Source organism: Perissodus microlepis, chromosome 14 (genome assembly GCF_051167445.1).
Source record: "Perissodus microlepis isolate ML-2025 ecotype Zambia chromosome 14, ASM5116744v1, whole genome shotgun sequence".
Lineage (NCBI taxonomy): Eukaryota > Metazoa > Chordata > Actinopteri > Cichliformes > Cichlidae > Perissodus > Perissodus microlepis.
The window spans coordinates 15,356,609-15,377,967 of NC_140474.1; the positions used below are offsets into that span (position 1 = coordinate 15,356,609).

Consider the following 21,359-nt stretch of genomic DNA (forward strand, 5'->3'; position numbering starts at 1 on the left):
ACTACTGGCTCAGTAAAGGGAGCTCACTTAATAATCGTTCTCATTGTAGCACAAAATGTTTCATCTCACCTTTGGAAAAACTGAACACGACACAAGTATTTAAATTTATAAATAAATTTATTTTCAATACATGAGCTGAAGTTTATAAAAGTACAAACACTACAACAGGTGTGACTACATTAGTTCAGTCTGATTTCAGCAGCATATAAAATCCTGGTTTGTATCATGCCTGTGCAGAGTCTGCATCACTGCACAGATACTCAGTAAAGAGCTGAACTGAGTAAAATAAAGTAACAACTTTTAAAAGCTGACTGTAAATCAGGGCAGCATTTTAGGGGCTCTTTGTTTTTTGTTTTTTTTAAGGTAAGCTCTGTCCTGGGAACGATGTATTGGTCCTGGTGGAATTACTGTAAAGCTATTAAGCGAGGCGAGCTGAAGGCATGATGGCTAAAGGCACAGTCAGGGAGGCGCTCGGCATCACTGCAACATGATCTGTGGTGGCTTTAACTCAGGTCCAACGTGTGTCTGCTTCCACTCACCAGGCTCTAAATTTCACATACTGCACCAGTCACCGTAAATCGCTCTGTGTGAGGGCTTCTACGTGTAGGCTGCTGCGCTTGTGTCCCAAGTATAGAAACAGCAGGAAAGCTACTGAAATGTCCCATAGCAAGACTGGACAGAGAATGACCGAACGGTTCAAGATGGATTAGTGTTTGATGTTCTGAACATTATTTAGAGTAACATGCATCCAAAGAAGCGCAAAATCAATAACACAATAGAGGAAAAAGGATATAAAGCTACACAAAGTGCACCTACAGAAGGTTACAGGAAGCTTTTGAAATGTTTGTGCAGAACAAACAATCACATTAGAGAAAACATACATACATGTAACCTTTTGAGTGTGACTAAAGGTATACTTGTGGTTAAGGCATTTCTAATGAATCTTTTATTAATGTTTTTTGTTCAGTCTTTGCATGTATTGGTTGACTTTTTGTTATTGTTTAGAATGACCTCAAGTTTTCCTGTTCATGAAAAAGGTCACTGTCCCAAACCCTCGCTGTGCAGGCGTCAGCAAAATCTCATTCACCATTGTGGCTTTCGTTTCAAAACAGGAACGTAAAATCACGAGTAGCAGCTGTTTACAAACTGTTTTAGGGTGGATTCTACACTAACAGGGAAGTGAGACTTAAAAAAAATAAATCTAAACACATTTAAAGGTTTTCTGAACCTGCTTGGCCGTTCTTATCGAGACGTCAGAGTTTTAAATAAGGCAGCCAGGTGCTCAAACACCCTAACACCCACCGCAGAGAGCTGTGAGCTCCATCTATCTACAGCCACCCCCGCCGCGGTATATGCCCTCCCCACTGTGTCCCACGCGCAGGTGATGAGTTCGCTGCTCAGGCTGTGGACCAAGTGGCTGAGCCGAGACATGAGGGAGAAGCCGAGTGACGCCCCTCCGACCGGGTTCACCCACAGCACCGCCAACAGCAGCAGCAGCCCCAGCAGCACCACCGACGTAGTAGGTTGTAGCTCACCCCACACGTCCTGAACCCCTCTGCTGGAGCGACCCCCTCCAGCTTCACTCCCAGCACCGCCACATCTGGCACAGCAGCGCACCTTAGGAACAGGTGCCTCCTCCAAGCTCCCGATGGTCACGACAGGCCAGTGCTGCTGGAGGTACTCTGCTGCCCGCGGAGTGACGGACAGGGTCATCACAGAGGGCAGAGGGGTTTTAATGAACTCCTCCACCCGCTCTCTGAACAAATGCACCTTCTCCAAGAAGACCAGGGGCGAGTCTTCATCCTCTATCGATGAACCTAAGGACACCAGATCCAGCTGTTCTTCCTGCAGGAAACAGGACTGTTATTGGCTCAGGTGCATGCCACAGGAGCAAAAACAGAAAAAAATATGATTGGAAAAAACTGACTAAAAATAACAAACCTTTTCTGCTTCTGCTTTCCAGATTTATTTTAGATTAAATAATTCTGTCTGATGAGGACACAACTGGTTTTATAGTTCTGGTGTATGTACACACCTGTAGCTCCTTTACTTGGTGGATGAGAGGGTCATACGCCCGCGACACCTCAGCTCCAGCTTTATCTAGAGCGTCCAGGCAGGCTTGCCTCTTCCTGGCCAGCACCACCTCCAGCGTTTGAAAAAACTGGTTGACTTCCTGTCGGTCCTGCCTCACCACACCCTCACAGCAGGCCTTCTCCTGCTCCAGCTGTTCCCCCAGCTCACACACCTGGCAGAGGAGAGAAGATTCATTTACATGTAAACTAAACTTTAATAACTGGGGAACTTTTGAGTGTGGCAAAATTGAGAGTCATCTCCACCTGTGCCCATCTCTCCTCGGAGAGCCTTTTCAGAAGCTGTGACGGCGTCCGTTTTTCTCGGATAAAAGCTGCCTGCAGGTCGTCTACGGGATGGCCGTGGTGCTGCCCCACCGTCAGGCACAGCCCGCAGATTAGCTGCCGGTCCTGGATACAGTACATGTTCAGAGGCTGCCTGTGGTGCTCCGGACAGGAAGGTGGTCGCGGCTCACTGTCCATCTGATACTGAGGACGGCACACAGGCAAAACAGATGTGAGACCAATGAAGACAAACAGAGAGAGAAAAGCTCTGACTGCATGTTACACTTCATCTCAGTCACTCTTTCCTACTTTCTCGACAATAGCCCGCAGAGACACGTTGGTGGGCAGAGCATCTACACCCGCAGGGGGCAGCTCCACCACACTGCGACAGTTGGGGCATTTTAGCGGCAGGCGGAGCGGACGCCAGATGGAGTAGTTAGTCGACACCTGGAGGAGGTTGTCCAGGCAGGTCTTGCAGAAAGTGTGTGAACAGGGCAGGACTCGTGGGTCGGAGAACAGAGAGTAGCACACGGAGCACGTCAGGTCTTCCTCTAGGTTGTCCATGATGGAGACTGGTGCTCAGGTGGAGGGGTGAGGATTTGGGGAGAGGAAAATCTGGCAGGATATAAAAACAGTTGTTGCACATGTTTAGAGAAATAAATGAAGTGTTAGTGAATATGGGGCTTAATTTAGACTTAAACTGAAAGCTATTGTGAGGATCGAGTTATTAACCTACAAGGCTGGTGTGAAAAATCGAATAACTGGTTGGGCCTCCTTTACAAGCAAGAACTGGTGTGTCAGGTGTGGAGGAATTTCTGCCCACTTTTCTTTGCAGAATTATTGTAATTCAGCAACATTGGAGGGTTTTTGAGAATGAACCGTTTGAAAATCGGATTCATCTCAGGACTTTGACTAGGCCACTTCAAAGTCCTTATTTTTGCCTTTCTTTAGCCATCAGAGGTGAAATTGCTGGTGTGATTTGGATCATTGTCCTGCTGCAGAACCCAAGTGCACTTCAGCTTGAGGTCACGAACAGATGTTGTTAATATTGTTCTAGGTTCTTTTGTGACCTCTTGGATGAGTCGTTGATGTGGTCTCGGAGTAATTTTGGTAGGCCAGTCACTCCTGGGAAGCTTCACCGCTGTTCCAGGTTTGTGGATAATGGCTCTCGTTGTGGTTTGCTGGAGTCCCAAAGCCCTAGAAATGGCTTTGTAACCTTTGACTCTAGACTGATATATGTCAGTGACTTTGTATCCCAGGTGTTTCTTTAGATCTTGGCATGTGTTGCTTTTTGAGATCTTTTAGTCTGCTTCACTTCGTCATTCATGTTCAATTTAAGGGATTTCTTGATTCAACAAGTCTGCCAGTAATCAGGCCTGAGTGTGTTTAGTGAAACTGAATATAGCTTTCCAAACTATGTGGTTAATCACAGTTAATCCATGATTTAACAAGAGGGGCAATTCGGTTTTCACACAGGACCAGGCAGGTTTGGATAACTTTTCCTCTCTTAATCAATGAAATCATTACTTAAAAACTGCATTTTGCATTTAACTGAAAAATGCAAGTGTGACAAATATGCTCATCTCTAATCCTGTGCCTCGTAATGAAAATCTGAGGATATCCAGCTCTGCCACCTCCAAATGCTGTCTTTTTAATCACTGCCACTGTCTCCAAACCATCACAGCAGGTCTCACTACCATCTCATAAACTTTTCCTTTCATTCTCATTGCTATGATATCGTAAAATCAACCAAACACTCATCTCCACCTCTTTTGTACACTGTCCGTTACTTTAGTTGACTCCAGGTATGTAAACTCGTCCACCTTCACTGTTACACCTGTCTAGCTCTCATTCATACGCATGTTATATCTTGCGTTCTTCTTCTTTCCAGAGAACACCTCCACAGAGGATGTCTTACCTGCTCCATGCTCCCACTACAGATCACAATGTTGTCTGCAAACATCACAATCCACAGAGATCTGTCAGCCTGACCATCACCACTGCAAACAAGAAGGGGCTCAGAGCAGATCCTGGACATAATCCCACCTCCACTTTGAAGCCATCTGCCACTCCTACCACACACCTCACATACTTCTATGCCACTCCTGACCCCCTCATACAGTCCCACAGTTCTTCTCTTAGCGCCCATATTGATCCTCAAGTTAGGCTATCATATTAAAAAGGCATTATTACCTCGCCTGACAGCTCAGCACTGATACTAACAGTCTCCCCTGCTAGCATTTCATAAGAATACCTATGAAAACACTCTGGTTAGGGACAGTTCCTTTATTGGTGGGTCTAAAGGCAACCAGCCAAAACCTTTACCTGAGGATCTAGCTCCGAATGTATTTTCAGATCACTGAGAAGGGTTTGCCACACTGCTGCAGTGTCACTGGAGATGACACAGGTTAGTAAAACAGTCCTAACTACAGTCTTAGTGCTAAATAATTTATTGACATTAAAAAAAAGAAAAGTTGAACATTATGTGTTAAAGTGCCTCAGATTACCTGATCAAGTAATCTGGGTGTATAATTACTACTTATCATATAAACACGTTCAAATCTAACCAATGTGAGAAAGAGCTGATCATTCACTGAAAAACAAGAGAACGGCCAAAAAAAAAAAAAAAAAAAAAAAAAAAAAGGGCTCAGCTCTTATTACCGGATCGGTTATATTGTAGTGTTCGTGTGCTCTCTCCTCCTGTTACAGCCAGGACCGCAGCGACAATAGGAGGCCCTCTGCCAGCACCCACCCAGTCCAACACACACACACACACACACAGCGAGAGAGACCGAGTTTGTTGTGAGGACACGCTGTTCATCTGTCCCCTACAAAACCTGATCCATACACGGAGTCTGACTGGGGCCAATTTGGCGCCCAGATTCAAACAGGTGACCGATGTCCAGCTGCCTACGGAGAATCGACATCAAGCCAGACGTGGTCTCCTCCACGTATGGAAGTGTACATCCAAAAGCATTACTTTAAAACCCATCTACACCGAGGTGAAGTAGCGGCAGAGACGGCTACAGTTCAGTTTTCACTCATGTGTCATATATTACATTCTTAATGTGTGTGGAAAAAGTAGTAACACGTTAAAAACAGCGTACGTTATTAAAATGTGCTCTTTACCCGAATGTTTTTAACTTAACTGTGCTAGCCACACAGCAGTTGCGGTCACTAATTGAATAGCAACTAATTTTCCTCATCTGCTGATTCTAGTTTTGGCGTAAAAAAGAAAAACCCCCACAAACTTTAACAACTTAAGCACCACTTTTCGTGTAGAAATCTCCTGTTTAAAAGAAACAAAACAAAAACAAGACCAAACTCACCGTCAGCTGGGAGAAAGCGTCTGTCCAACAACAGAGCTTTCACTTCCCGTCAGCTCCTACGCGTGCTGCGTTCACGTGCACTCCCGCAAATCCTGTTAGCGATGAAAGAAAGAAAACGGGAAAAGGCGCTAGACTTCTAGAGCGCATGCTCGTATAGTAAAGAGTGCGAGTAAAAAAAATAAAAAAAAAAAATAAGCGGTAGCTATTTTTTTTTCGCAATTATGCATTTTTTAAAACCCCTTTTCACGGTCATCCATTTTTCCGATAGCACCCAGAGGCGCCGCTATTTCCGTACCACGCACGAGCATAAGGTGCCTCTCTGGCCAATCAGGACTCGATTTTCCCCTAATTTGAAAAATTGTAACAGTTAGGAGAAGCGAAGACATTATCAGGGACACACAACAGATCACACACACACGCAGTCTCTAGATTTGGGTTTCACTATTTATTTTCTCGAAGACAACCTATCCTGTATCCTATCTCCCCCGAAAAATGAGTTTGCTTTTGGGGGGAAGCCACCTCATTCATTTATTTATTTTTTCTTTCCAAGTCGTAATTTTAAATTTGAAACCACGTTTGCTAACAAGGAATGCTGCAAAAAAAAAATACCCCTATGTTCAAACAGAAGGCTTATTTATGAGCACAATGTGTAATCATTACTACAGTGTTTGAAGTTAACACAAAAAAAATGAAAGGGGTAAGCTTGTACACCTAGCTGGCAGAAAGAGGAAAGGGGAGTAATGGGGCTAAAGGACTCAGGTACTAAAGTTACAGCAAACTTGTTCATGGGTTTATATATTATTCAGGAAAACCCACATACTCCAGTCTGATGTGTGGGACACCCTCTGACCTTGAGAAAAAAAAGTGGGGGAGGTTAAACCACCTGAAATAAACTCATTTTCTCACTAAAAAGCATCCTTGGATTACTCTTGAAAGACAACAGATTGTGATTGAGTGAGTGATGCATATTGAGATTTTGCTGGCAGGTCAAAACCTATAAAAACCTGCCAGCACACCTTCAGAAAGACGTCAGGCCTCACGTTGCAGTACATGTGCAAAAACCATATAGATTATTTAGCAAATCAGACACTAGTGAGGGAAAAGGGGAAGGAGAAACATGTAACATTTAAGCACAGTTTTACTTAAAATGAAAATTACACTGTATCCACAGCCTAAGGAAACTAAAATACCCTAAAAAAATAACTGTGCTATAGTTTAGTACATGCAAAGGTTATGATTCACAATCCTACGTGAAATGGCCATTGTCCTCTTCTCCCTTGGTGACAATCAAAGCTATGGCAACAGTACTGCAAAGCAGTGATTTTGCTGTTAATTGAAGGGAAAAGGGGTGGGGGAAAATAAAGGAGTTACAAGGAGGAACAGGTCATTTGGTTGATTATAAAGTGAAGGTGTCAACAATTTCACAGCATCAAGCCCATATCTGGTGTGTAGGTTAGGGATGTGGTGTGAGGATGGAGTACGATGGTCATCAATCACCTTTACAGAAGCGATATGAAACTAAAAGCTGGAAAACAAAGTCATAAAAAAAGGAAAAAAAAAGAAAGAAAAAGAAAATACACTGGAGGCAAAAAAAAAAAAGCCCAAAAGCCACCAAATGCATCTTAATACAATGCACTGCTGCTCCACACCTGCCAATAACATTGTCCAGTGTCAATTAATACTAACTTAATAAATCAAAAACAAAATCCTGGTGACGACGATGGTTTTCTCATATCCACAGTTCCTTCTTTCAGGGATTTCGCAGATCAGCCTCTCAAAGGCAGAATTTCTTCCTGAAACCTTTGCGAACCTCATTGTTGCAATTTTCTTTTCTCTTCAGATGTTTTTGTATCTTTTTGTTGTTGTTGGTTGTTTTTTCATTTTTCCTCATCTCTGCATGCGTTCTCACCCAGTCTCGCACACTCCCAGTTCACGCACGCAGCCAAGCACACACGACTCATCCGTCCACTCTCTCGCAACATGCGAACACGCGCAGCCGGACTCCTGGCCCCGCCCACCAGGGGGAGAGGACTGCGCCCCGCGTGGGGGGGCGTCTCGTTGGAGGAGATGAACCTGGCTCCTCAGCGCTGAGTCCAGACATTCGTACACAATGGGTCCATTCACACACATGTCTGATAGCGTGGCCGATTGGGGGAGGGGCACATTGAGGCTGGCGCCCTCTCTAGTCGGAGGACCGCAGAATTGTGATGGTTCGTTGTTCATCTCAGTTCATAATCATAGTTATAATCATTTCTGCATTTTGCTGTATTGTAATATTTCAAGATCACTTGATTTTCTTTTTTTTTTTTTTAATGTCCTTGGTTCTCCCTGGGCAGACATGGAGTTTTTCTTATTTTCGTTTTTCTTGTCATTTGAAGTAGTTTTCCGAGGACGACAGCTCCAATAACACAGAAGTTATGTCGGCATGTCTCTCAACACATTCGATGTAGATGTTTTGCTTTTTTTTGCAACATGTAGCCACTCATTCTCACTCGCACCCACTCGCCATCTCAAACTTCATTTGGGCTGGTTCCCCTGGAATGCCAAATGAAATCCACATATTTTTCTTTCAGATAAGATGCAGCCATGGATCCCACGAGCCAAGCACAATGGATCAAATTTCTCACACTCGCTCTCTCTCGCCCTTTCTCTCCTAATTTTTTATATGTTGAACAGAGTGCTGCATCGTGAACAAAACTCCAGAATACCCCAGATGCCGTCTAGAACTGGAATCCCTCGGCTGGCACGTTGGCTGAGTTGAAGCCGTAAGTTCCGCCCTGGATGGCCTCCGGGACCAGGTTGGTGTCTTCATCGATCTGAAAGACAGACAAGTAAAAGGAGCATTAACACTGCGCGGACAGTCAGCAGACGAGGCGTTAGGGTCAAGACGATAGCCAGCTGCTGTTCCTGAGCCAGGGACCATCAGCAGCTTTCTAAAGAAAGTGGGTCTACGTAGCTCTACTTATTGAAGTTAACTTTATGAATTCTGGTATGTGATTCTGGGTTTCTGGAAGTAGGCTGTCTTGCCAACTTGCTCCTCAGGGATATTAAAGTTTATCTACATCCTAAATAGAAGAACTGTCAATACAAACAATCACTTTGGCACTTCTCCTTGGATTAACCACCTTGCTTTGTGGTATGACAGCACCATGGTAACGACCTAAAGCTGACAGTGATTCAGACCGCTGACCCGAATCAAATTAGCAGTTTGGACAGCCACACTGGGCAGGATCCATTTTCAGACTTACACTATGATTTGTGGCTCAAAATACAGTGAAAAGGGCAAAACTGGAGCCCCATATGTGACAACTCAGAGCTAACCTGTTCATCTTCCAAACTTTGGTTCATTTGATCAGTGTGAAGACTTTTTTAAAATCACTTGAAAGCCTAAATACTAATAAAAAAAACTGCAGATATCCTAAGTAACTTACATCATCAGATGAGAAGAACTGATCAATAATTTCGTATGCCAATTTGTAGATATCTTCATTTTCATGATTCTGCAGTTGCTCCACCTTTTCCAGACCTGTGAAACAAAACATAATTACACATTAACACCTGATGTTAACAAGTTAAGACCAACAATTGTGATGGTAAAGGTGACACTGACCTCCGCATTCCTCAATGAGGTTAGCAATAGTTTCTGCCTCATCGTCAGCCATTTTTAGGATATTGCTGAGGCCATCGAGAACAACCTGCACAACCTGAGCGTCCTTCACTGTGAGCAGGTTGCAGAATGGAGGGATCACCTGCTTCTCGATCAGGTGTGCCACCTGAAGACGACAGAGATGCACTATCAATAACTCACCGCGTTAAAAAAGGAAGAGCATTTTACTCATCAATGAAAATGATTAAGCTTAAACTTATTCTTAAAGCAGCAAATATTATGAAGTCATTTCAGTTCTATGTTTACAGAACTTCAGTACCACCGACTTCCCATTTCTTTTACACTTTTCATGTGTTTGCGAGAGGCTTACCTGATCTTTCCTCCCGCTTATTGTCAGGTTACTGATGGCCCAGGCTGCTTCTTTCTGAGTGCCAAAGTCACCCTAAAACATACATTCAATGTAAGCAACCCATCCATCACCCAGAAGCTCTCTGAAAGTAATTAAACAGGATCGACTTAAGATGGATACAAACCTTATCGAGCAGGTGAATGATCATGGGAACCAGCTTGGCGTCAATGACGGCCTGCACCTGTTGCTGGTTACCTGCTGTGATGTTGGACAGGAACCACACTGCCTCCTACAGGACAAAAGCATAAAAACAAGAGTTAGTGATGATTTTCTCTCATGAGAATGATGTGCTGTGTCACAGAGATTCAGTGTATGTTTGATCACAAAGCAAGTGGGAGCTGGATCAGAACCCAGGGGTCGAAACAGAGTTTTGACCCCCGGCTGAGACAGAGTGCAGTGGGCGGGGAGAGGGTGACTTTGAGGCTCTAATCATCGACCAGTCACAAAAAGGAGGCCTCTTTTTTTACGTGACTGGTCTCAGATGCACTCCGATATCAGCAGAGACGCTTGGTCTTCAGCACCCTTTCTCCACCAACCCATGTATCACACCCGTACACACACACACACACACACACACACACTACTACCCCTTATCAAACCCCTAATCTATGCTACTAATTGAAGGTATAAAGTTGTTGCCGTCCTCTTCGGTTCTTCGTCTTTGTGGTTCTGCACCTTTTAAATTCCTGCTCTCAGCTATCTGCCCCATCCATTTCCTTTCACGCAGCACTCACTTGCACAACGTCTCTGTTTTCATCACTTCCAGATGACTGACAAAGTTTGTGTGTTTCTTACAAACAGTCGGAGAATGTTACCTTGTTGATTTTCTCCTTTGGGTGGGTGAGGAGCGCAGGGAAATGGCTGAGGGCATCACAGTTGAGCACCACCTGGGTCTGTTCGTCTGTGCCGGTCACAATGTTCCCAACAGCCCTCAGGGCAGCGGTCTGCATGTGGAGAGGAAGCATGTTTGATGATGACACATACAAAGAAGACTTCTTTCGTAATGCTCAATATGCTTGTAGCACAAAGAAACTAAGACAAATCTCACTGGAGTTAAACAGTAAGAGCAGTTAAAAAGAAGAATTATCACCACATTTTTGCTTCACTTAGTACAATTATTAAAGTTTCCAATGTTGAGATAACAGAAGTAGTATTTTATGATTTTTACATTTTAGGTACTCCGGCCGGATCGTCTATATTGCTTGGGTGGTCAATATAATCCCATGCAACCCAAGCTGCCATTGGTGGTCTATAAAAAGCTATGCGTTTTGAAACCAACCCGAACCCAGATACTGCCAAATACTTTTGAAAGTGCAGGCTGTTTATGCTGTTTCAGAGTAACTGATAACATGTCAAAGATGTTTTGAGTTGTTGACAAGCAACAAAGCATATAGCTTTAATGCAGCATGCTAACCTATGTGGGTTAGTTTCTGCTAACTTCTTATTTAATGCTCAGAACTGACATATTTTAGTGCGTTTGGTCAGCATCATTGTTTCAATGTCTCAGCGACACACAGACCAAGCAGGACTCAAAGCCTCCTCTCTCACGAAAACGAGAAATCACAACAACAAGAGTAACAGTTTGTTCTGGACATGAAGTCCAAAGTCTGTTGTTCTAGGATTACCAGTTAATGCAGGTCTATTTTCAGATGGATGAGTACTGGTTGGATCCCAATCTGTCATCATTTTAGATAACTCGGTAAGAGTGATTTAATGTATCACAAATCCTGTTTTTTAATCTTTGTTCATAAGTTATAACAACACTTAGAGTGGTTGTGTCAGGAAAAGCATCCGATGTAAAACTCGAGTGAATAAGGGAGCACTCGAAAGGAGCTTTAGAGGGAACAGACAACTGAGTCTGATTTATTTAATGTAAACGTGATGTGAAAGTTTACTTCTCTGTGCAACTGTTTAATAACTTAAAAAGTGGGTAAAATTTCAGTCAACGAAGATATTTTTTGGTTGAATGCAGCGCTAATCTTCACATGATGTTGGTTAATTCTTCTGCATCAATGGGGTTTTTAAAACAATACCCAATTTAGGTTTAATTAGACATAAAAAAGGCCCCCATGTCCTTTTCCCATACCTGAACTTTAACCTCCTGGTGACTGAGCAGAGGTACTAGATGTGGGACAATGCCGGAGTCAATAACCATTTGGATCTGCTCGTTCCCAGCATCTGTCAGGTAGGACAAAGCCCACACTGTGTCTACCAAGATCTGGAGGTAGCAAAGAAAGAAAAGATTCAAATGAATACATTTTGCTTTCTGTTTAAACTTCATTCGACAGGGATAATTTAGCTCTAACTGGGAAGCCAGTGTGCATTGTGGTTACGTAGGACAGTTCTGGGTACTTACACTGACGTCAGTGTGGTGGATCAGAACGCAGAGAGCTGGCAGTATCTGAGAAAGAAAATAAACTGTTACGAGGTGGATAAAATGAGAGTGAAAACACAAGTAAAGTTCCTGGCATGATTCAAGTTTGACCATAGCTGCAGTGTTGACGTAATTAACCACTATAATTTCTGACAACTCTTCTCTGAATCACCTGATTACAACACATAACTAAAACAAAGCTGCTGTCCTTTGACTGGCCTCACCTAACCACAGGTTCACTGAATTCTGCACTGTGTGCCTTGCATGTAACACTTGAACAGGACATGAAGTCTCACAGATGCGGACTTAAATCAGTTTATCTGCCACAATCCAGTTGCTGACATACTGTCCCAACGTCCAACTTGATACTCCCTGATACATTTAGATGGATCAGACAGTTTCAACCACATTTCAAATGTCTATACCGGGGTGGGGAACTCCAGGGCTTAAGGGCCGGTGTCCTGCAAGTTTTAGATGTGTCCTTGATCCAACACAGCTGATTGTAATGGCTAAATTACCCCCTAAACATGTCTTGAGGTTCTCCAGAGGCCTGGTAATGAACTAATCATTTGGTTCAGGTGTGTTGACCCAGCGTGATATCTAAAACCTGCAGGACACCGGCCCTTGAGGCCTGGAGTTCCCCCAACCTGGTCTATATAAATGCTGGCTTCCCTTACACCTTAATATTGTCAACCCATTTTTCAGGACTTGTAACTGCACATACTGCAAACTGTATATAAAGGATGGACATAACCACTGTGACATCACCTGTATGTTATTGAAGTCTCGAGCTGCCTGCTATTTATCGCCCCCTTTTTGTCTCCAGTTTATGACCCATAACTTACTAAATGGTCATCATGTTTTACTTCAACAAGACTTCAAACTATTGAAGGTGTTTTTAAACCCACAAGCAAAGCATTAACTGTGGTAACATCAAGGACATAGGTGAGGTTGCTTTTCTACATACTTCTGCTGAGGCCACTGGTAAAGGTACAGCCAGCAAATAGAAACACAAATAAGTTAAGACATCCATAAATGAAGCGGCCGATGGTTCAAGTTTATTTTGCACCGTCTCAATGTTAAAATTCAAAGACCCTCAAATGTTTTTTGCTCTTGGTATAAATGAGGGAATAAAAACGCAAAACCAAATGATGACAGTGCATTCCTACACCCCTAAGCACATGCACTCTCTCCACATACCTCCTGGATTGTCTCCATGGGTGGTGGAGGATCCTTGTGACGGCAAAGGTTGACCATGACCCAAGTGACATTGCGGAGGAAGGTTATGGGGATGGAGGGACTGATGAAGGAGAGCAAGGGCTTCACCACACCCAAGCTGATCACATAATCTCTGCACTGAGGGCCATCACCTGGAAAGAACACAGAGATTTTAGGACCGAATGAGGATTAATTTCTAACGCAGTCACCGTTCATTCTGTTCATTGCAGCTCACCTATGATGTTTCCCAGAGCCCAGACGGCCTGTTCACACACATTCTGGTGAGGAGAATGAAGCAGCCTCAAGAAGAGCGGCACAGCGTCTAAACAAAGGAAAACAGATTATAAAAAAATAAACAGAAATCACTGACTAAACAAAGAAATTTGTAAGATCTTAACTAAGAAAGCACTTTTAAACCTGATTAAGATGACTAAATGTTGCTGTTAAGACTGCATAATGCATCAATGATTGGGACTGTATGTACTGTAATGATAGGCACTGCTGTTTAATGTGATCAACCACAAACAGGTCATGACACCAAGAAACAAAGAACGTGGTTAAGGAGGCGGCTTTGATAAGGCCCGGGTCACACAGGCCATGAAACCAGTCAGGGGCTACACATTTTTCCTAGCGACTAATGGTTGTTAGGGCACCTCCAACCGATCTCAGGCCTAAGGAAAACAGCACAATTCCACTTTTACAAGTAGAATTAAACCAATATCACAAAGTAAATCTTTACAAATGCAGAATTACCCATTACAATCTGTGTTTTCCAAATTACTGAGGTCGCTAGTACTTATACTAGTATTTTATATTACAGAAATTTGCACAGGTCTTCACCTCATCAAAAGTCTTTAACTGCAATAAAAATCTTGATTTCTCAAAAGTTAATTTTACCACCTTATTATCTCCCAGGCTAAATTTAGATTAAGAAAGACACATTACAGAGTAAAGCAAGATAAAGCTAAGAAAGAGAAGTGAAACTTACTAGACTGGACCACAGCTTGAGTCTGCTCTGAGGTCCCAGAGGCTATGTTGGTTAGAGCCCAGGCTGCCTCAAACTGGAGAGAGGGGCTGTGGAAAGGTGCAGAAGAGGCAATTATAGGAGTGAGCATGATTGTGTCAGTGTGTTTAACAGTAAGAGTCCTAATGAACAGAAAGAATACTAATGAGCCGATTATGTTCCACCATTCCTGGAAAGTGAAAACTAAAATGTATTTGCATATCTGTGACGTTGTTTGGATGTAGGGTGCGCTAAAACACAAACTCAATGCTACATGCAGGCAAACAAGAGCTACAGCTGGCTTACTTGTCATCTCTGTCCAGGCAATGCACCAGGATAGGAAGGATCCCAGACTTAATCAGGTCATCTATGGGAGGATTACGGTCACTGGACAACAATTTTCTACAAAAACAAAGAGAAAACAAAAGACAATTACTCTCTCTCACACAACCACACAAAAAAACAAAAAAAAAAAAAAAAAAAAAAAAAAAACACACAAACACCAAGCTGAAGCGACTGAGCACAGAGAGAAACAGCTCAAGAATTTCAAGTATCTTGAGAATGCAAGTCAATCACAATATCAGTGACTCCAAGGAGACGTCACCCTGATTATCACCTAAAATAATCAACATTATTTTGATAGCTAACACGTGTACTCTAATCATGCATCTGGGTTGTTGTTGTTTTAAAGAGAAAAAAAAAAAGGGGGGGGGGGGGGGGGGCGCGTTTTAATTTCTTTAATATTTTAAGAACACTGTTAATGCAAGCTGAATTAAACGCTTCACAGCTCTGACGTCTGTAACAGCACGTGGTGCTGTGGATTTGTAGCGAAACCGAAAAGCGGTATTGTGCAACAGAATGTGGCACCGTAACAATTTTATCTCGACATCTTATCTTGTTTTCATATTAGTTGAAAGTCAAAAACAAAACTGAAAACAAAATCGATGCATTTCCCGACACATCTAACATCGAGCAAATAAAAAATAAAAAGACTCCCAGCACGTGAATTTGTTTCAGCTACCTTATGCTGCATGACTGAGCTGCAGAGCCATTTACAATGTCCATTAATTAGACAGAGCTGGCTTATTCTTGAATCGCATCTGTCAAGCAAAGCTGGAAGGAAAAAAAAAAAAACTAAAAATGGTAAATGGCCTGTATTTGGATAGCGCTTTACTAGTCCCCAAGGACCCCAAAGCGCTTTACACATTCAGTCACCCACCCATTCACACACTGGTGATGGCAAGCTACATTGTAGCCACAGCCACCCTGGGGCGCACTGACAGAGGCAAGGCTGCCGAACACTGGCGCCACCGGGCCCTTTGACTACCACCAGTAGGCAACGGGTGAAGTGTCTTGCCCAAGGACACAACGACCGAGACTGTCCGAGCCGGGGCTCGAACCGGCAACCTTCCGATTACAAGGCGAACTCACAACTCTTGAGCCACGATCGCCAAAAAACAACAAACCCTTCGCCCCAGAAAACAAAACACTGAAGATGTATTTTGCAAAGAACCAGCAATTTCAACCAGAAAGACCGCCAAGACAGAGCTGTGATGTACGGCGCCGTACATCACAGCTCTGTCAGTCGGTGAAGTTCACTTATTGTGAAAACGCCACAAACAGTAGTAGGGGACAGCATTTTCCCCCTAGATGTTAATGTGCAGTGGTTTCTATTTGCAACATGATGTAAAAGACAAAGAATAGTTATCAGGGTCCGTCCTGAGGCAGGCCAAGTGTGTGTGTGTTTTTACCTGGCGGCCTGAACAGCGCTCAGCTGGACGCCCTGGTTATCACTGGTAGCATTCTAAAAAAAAGAAAAAGAAAATACAAATGAATCACGCACAATACAACAATCAACATATTTATTTTATAGCAACAATGTGTTTTCTCCAAAATATTTTTAGTTAGAGGGAGTATATTATAAGACATTAAGCAGACTTTAAAGGACATTTGTTATTTGTAATTAATCATTCAAATAACAGGAAAGGAAATATAGCACTTACTTGTACTATTGCTTCAAGAGAGGTGTTTTGCTGAAGAAGAAGATTTCAGAAAGATTAGGACTCTGTTAAACACGTAAACCCAAAAGTACAAAAAACATACAGGATGTGTAACAGAAAAAAAAACATTTTAAACCCAATGTGTAAAAAAAACAAACAGCACTATTAAAGGCATGTAGTGAGTTATCAGAAGGACAGCGAGCAGACATCTGTTAGCTTCTTGTTTTTATATGTGAAAACTGTTAGACAGGAAAGAGTCTAAAGCACCAGCTGACACAGCGAGAGGAGGCTGGGGGATTGAGAAATGCCGTCAGGAGTCTCGCTTGAACCAGTCTGGTGTTACGGTGTAACAGTCAGCAAGCTGGACGTGCAGGCCGTCATTCACCATGACAAAATGCCAATTGGCACCCTCACCCAGTGCCCCCTACATGAAGTTCAGAGTCAAATGTAGGCCCTGAGTGACTGAACTTATTGGAAGATACCTCTGATTAATTTATGCAGCACGAGTGGAAACCAGAAAAAAAATCCTAACATCTCTGAGTGAAGCAGATTTATGATGTTGTATTTACATTCGATGTCTGGACAGATGATTAAAGAGGCAACTCCAACCTAGAGATATTAAAAATACTTGAGACAAGAATAATGAAAGGAACAGCTGAGGGAAAGAGAGGATTCAGTCGTAAGGTCCAAACTACTTATTTTGCAGAAGCTAACAAAAAGCATCCTTAAGGAAACAATTAAATAAACCTTAAAACCACTATCACTGGTGTGATGAGTAGTTAAAGCAGACTTTCACAAAGGCCAGTGTAATGTTTTGCAGTGAGTCAGAGCAGCATGTCACTGTTGATCTACTGCTAAGCAGCTCACTCCGAGTTAGCTTTCTCAACACTATGAGGTAGTCAGAGTGATTGCAATTTTGAACTGCTGAGTGGCCATTTTAACCCAGCGATGCCACCAAATCCAGAGACATGATGGATCCATTTTGTGTGACACCGTTAGCACAAAACATGAAGCGTGAGCCAACACTGCCTATACTACAAGATGGTTACTGAGACAATTGCAGATAGTTTCAAGCTTCTCAGGGTGTAAGGCGGAGTCCCCAATCTCAGTCCACATGGGCTGGTGTCCCTGCAGGTTTTAGATGTGTCCTCGATCCATCACAGCTGACTTAAATGGATAAATTACCTTCTCAACATGTCTTGAAGTTCTCCAGAGGCCTGGTAATGAACTAATCATGTGATTCAGGTGTGTTGACCCAGGGTGAGATCTTAAACCTGCAGGGACACCGGCCCTCGTGGACTGGGGGGACCCCTGGTGTAAGGTTTAAAACTGATGATCCAACTTCTTGCACATCCACAAAAGCACCTTGTGACATATGTTAAGAAAAATATGTTGTTGAAAATAAAGTACACCCTGAAATGCCCGATGTCTTCTGTGTTTAATCAGATTTCAGGGCTGTCCAATGAGAGAAAAGACCCAAGGCCTACTGATGAGAGCAGCAAAAATTTAAGCGAGAGCAATATTCTTGTTATCAGCTGACCCTTTACATTTAAGGAAGGTGCTTTGTTGGTCACCTTTGTCTCAGAGCTCCTTTGTTGTGTGGAAGTAACATTATTAAAACACAGCCATAGAGACTGAAGTGGGCTGATGACATTTCTTTAAATCAACCATGAAATGTCCAGATAGGCCCTCTCTGCCTCCTTGTCATCACTCCAGAAAGTGATGAGTATTTTGAACTTAAAAACATTATAGCTAAATACAAACAGCTAGTGTATCACCCAACAAAAACACTGTACCACTTGAAATGGGTCAGTTACAGAGTAAAAGGATGTAGGTCATTTAATAGGCTGCAATACCATGATATTTTACTTCACTGATTAACTTGACTGTGCATGCATTTACACATTGTTTAAATTGACCCCAACCCCTAACCTGAAGATTAAAAAGCATAATGTCAGGTCTGAGACACTTGGGGAAAAATGATTTGGGGGCAGCTGAAACAGTACTACATATATTATTTATGTTGCCTTTTCTTACCTAGAATACATTTTAGGAAACAGAATAGGTGTTCACTGCACAGTTAACATAATAAAAAAAAATTTAAAAAAAATGTGGCATTACTGTTTAGTAAAAAGCAAACTAAATATCTGAAAATAAGGTATGTTGAACACATTCTACCGAGTGAGTATCTTCCTTCGGGAAGAACCCATCAACAAGCAGACAGCTAGACAAACTGCATGTTTTTTCACACTAATGCCACACCGAGCTGACGTAAAGCACGGAGAGCCAATGAGGCAGCATCACATGAACAAGATGTCAGCAGGTTCTAAACCTCTGGAGTGTTTCATCACTGTGATGACCTGCACGTGCAAAAACCCCTTGAACAAACAGTCACGACAACCTTCCTCCCAGACTGTCATTCCCACTGCTTTGTACAACACCCCACCTTTTAAAAAACAAACAAACAAAAAAAAAAAAAAAAACGCACAAAAACTAAAAAGATGTTTACTTGACTTCCTAATGACAGGAGACTTGAGTGGGAAACTAAATTAAAAAAAAAAACCAAACATACCGATCTGAAATCTCCGTCAACATCAGAGTCCTCACAGATGTCCTCATGGGGAACATTTCTCCTCTTCAGAAGATGCTCATCTCTTTTGTTCTGTAGAAATAATACTTCATATAAGCTCATACAGAATTTCATCATAAATAAATTAGAAATTTAGCATACATGCTATGTCACACAGATTTGCAGATAAAAGAGCAGACCATAACATAACATTAGTGTTTGAAATTGGTGGAAAATATATTTAAAAAATACAAATGTGATTACCTTTCTGAGTTCCACCACTACTTCAGTCCTCTGTCTTCTCATAGTCTGTGAGGAAAGATGGCACGGGAAGATTATACAAAAGGAGAGCTTTAATTTACCTATACTGTCTTCAATCAATTCAAATCATACACAAACTACAAATGAGTGACTGACCTAATATTACTTAGCTTTAAGACCCTAACAACACAGATAATTCTTCTATTCTTTGACAAATACAATATTTTATTAATGATCTTCCCTTTAAGGAACAAACACAATGAGGTACACTTAACCAACATTTTATCATCATATGAAGACACTGCAGTTCTGCAAAAGGTAATTAATATTTGTGATGCTGTGTTGTACTGCTTTATGATCAAATCTGCACTACTGTATTAATATTCATGGACTGCATAATTTGTAAGAAATGCATGGTAGTCTTACTCACTGTTTATGGAGAAAAGCTAAAAGAGGAACGTTTTGTTGAATAGTACATTGGTTTTAATGTTTATTTTCTGTCCTCTGATGGCCAAGACTTGGGAGAGCAGTTTAAATATTTCTTCATAGTAAAGTAATGACTAAGATCTGGACGGGTTTTATTTAAAATAAAATCTTCATAAAGAGACATTTTAATGTAGGATTTTTGAATCTAACGACAGTAGCTGTCCTACGCGGAAGAGACATATTGCAGACAGTAAATAACTGACGAAAATAAGTTGTGGTTGCTGCTCGCGAAATCGTGTGTTCTTCAATAACAAACCTGCACCATGCTTTTGTAACTGAAGTTTTCAGCAGGTTGTGAAGCGAGAAGCTCGTGTCCGGAGGCCTACCGCGCCACAGACTTGTCAAACAGGATGTATGAGTATATCCTGCTTATACATCTTAACTAAGCCCGCCTGAAAACAATATCAGCCGGGTAACATTACTGACACTCTGACCCGACTCTAACTCCCCTGGTAACTTATCGATCCGACGTTAGCTAACGTGTAGCTTTGATCTGCGGCTCATGTAATCATGTTATCTTAGCTATGCGCGCTGTTTTCACGGAACGTGTAACGTTAGCATTAACGAAATACAAGAATGCAAACAAACAGAAAATCAACTCCAAGCTTTGATTAAAACACTCAGGCGACCGGCCAGTAAAGAAGCTAACTGGTTGCCGCCATTGTTTTTGATTATAAAGACGGGGGATGGGTGGAACTGCAGCCAGCAGTACCACCATCAAACCCCAATCACCAAGCTAGCATAGGCTAGCTAACTGCAGTATCAAAATAACGATAAAATGCCGCCATGTTGTCTTAGCAATAAATTATATAGTTCTAAAGAACAGCTCGAAAGCCATGTGTATGAACTTTTCGACGAGACGGTGACTAACACGCCGAGCTAAACCTATCTGTGGGGTGATAGTCTTCAGTTGAACTAGCATGTACCCCATGGGCCTGGCTAGCAGCGGGCTAGCAGATGAACTCTGGCTAGCGTTTCTGACGCGTTTTATCGCCAAAGCGGCCCATGGGTTAACGAAACCAGTGAGACCCGACAGGGAGTCGTCCGGCCCCGGCCAAATATTTAAAATAAGCTTTATGTAAAGACCCTGGCCGGGGCTCTGGGTACAAAGTTCCCATCGGTAGAAATTAGAAACGACGTCACAGAGAAGCGGAGCGGCGAAGCTGGAGGCAAACAGAGCGGCGGACGCTGTGGAAAAGAGAGATCCTCGACACCAATCGGCACAACTTTTACCTCCAAATCACGGCCTTTATTCTTGAAATTCTTCAGCCGCTGGTTGTCCAGTTTCTCGTTGTCAGCCATGTTATCGCTTCTGGTTACGTTAAATACAGATGAACTCGTGGATTTAGCTGTGAGCTACCCCTTTTCTGGTTCCCTTTTCTCAGCCTTTCGTTAGCGGACTATTTTTCGCAGCTCAGTCCGCGGTGCATACTGGGAATGCCGGTGGTGGAGGGCAGCCTCGATCTGGCGTAGCGGAAGGGTGGGGAATTCCCCGACACGCTCATTGGTGCAGGGCTCACTACAAGTTACTTAATCATTATATCTAATTTATATTTATATGTATGCACCGTCAGAGGTACGAACTGCACACAGTGTTAGCGCCAACTGATAAAAATAGTAAGTAAGTAAGTAAGTATAATTTTATTTATATAGCACATTTCTAGATAAAAAAAATCACAAAGTGCTTCACAAGGTATAAAACAAAAACAGACAAAAGTTAACAAAATGCAATTCTAAAAAGACGTGTTT

The 21,359-nt window shown here is 42.5% G+C and overlaps 2 protein-coding genes across 2 annotated transcripts; both read right to left on the reverse strand.

The window, feature by feature from the left end:
- Positions 1–98: 98 nt before the first annotated feature.
- trim59 (tripartite motif containing 59) lies at positions 99–6,008 on the reverse strand. The gene is made up of 5 exons (XM_084949995.1): positions 5,684–6,008; positions 2,664–2,969; positions 2,337–2,558; positions 2,036–2,245; positions 99–1,845 (listed from the first exon to the last, which is right to left on the reverse strand). Exons 2-5 carry the CDS (start codon positions 2,916–2,918, stop codon positions 1,243–1,245), a joined length of 1,290 nt encoding a protein of 429 aa, XP_084806121.1. The 5' UTR covers positions 2,919–2,969; positions 5,684–6,008; the 3' UTR covers positions 99–1,242.
- A 101-nt stretch (positions 6,009–6,109) lies between these two features.
- kpna4 (karyopherin alpha 4 (importin alpha 3)) lies at positions 6,110–21,070 on the reverse strand. Its single transcript, XM_084949994.1, has 17 exons — positions 20,844–21,070; positions 19,128–19,172; positions 18,867–18,956; positions 16,298–16,327; positions 16,046–16,098; positions 14,601–14,696; positions 14,280–14,365; positions 13,527–13,613; positions 13,274–13,443; positions 12,056–12,100; positions 11,786–11,917; positions 10,515–10,643; positions 9,824–9,928; positions 9,661–9,732; positions 9,294–9,456; positions 9,115–9,209; positions 6,110–8,499 (listed from the first exon to the last, which is right to left on the reverse strand). Exons 1-17 carry the CDS (start codon positions 20,910–20,912, stop codon positions 8,404–8,406), a joined length of 1,563 nt encoding a protein of 520 aa, XP_084806120.1. The 5' UTR covers positions 20,913–21,070; the 3' UTR covers positions 6,110–8,403.
- Between the last annotated feature and the right edge of the window lie 289 nt (positions 21,071–21,359).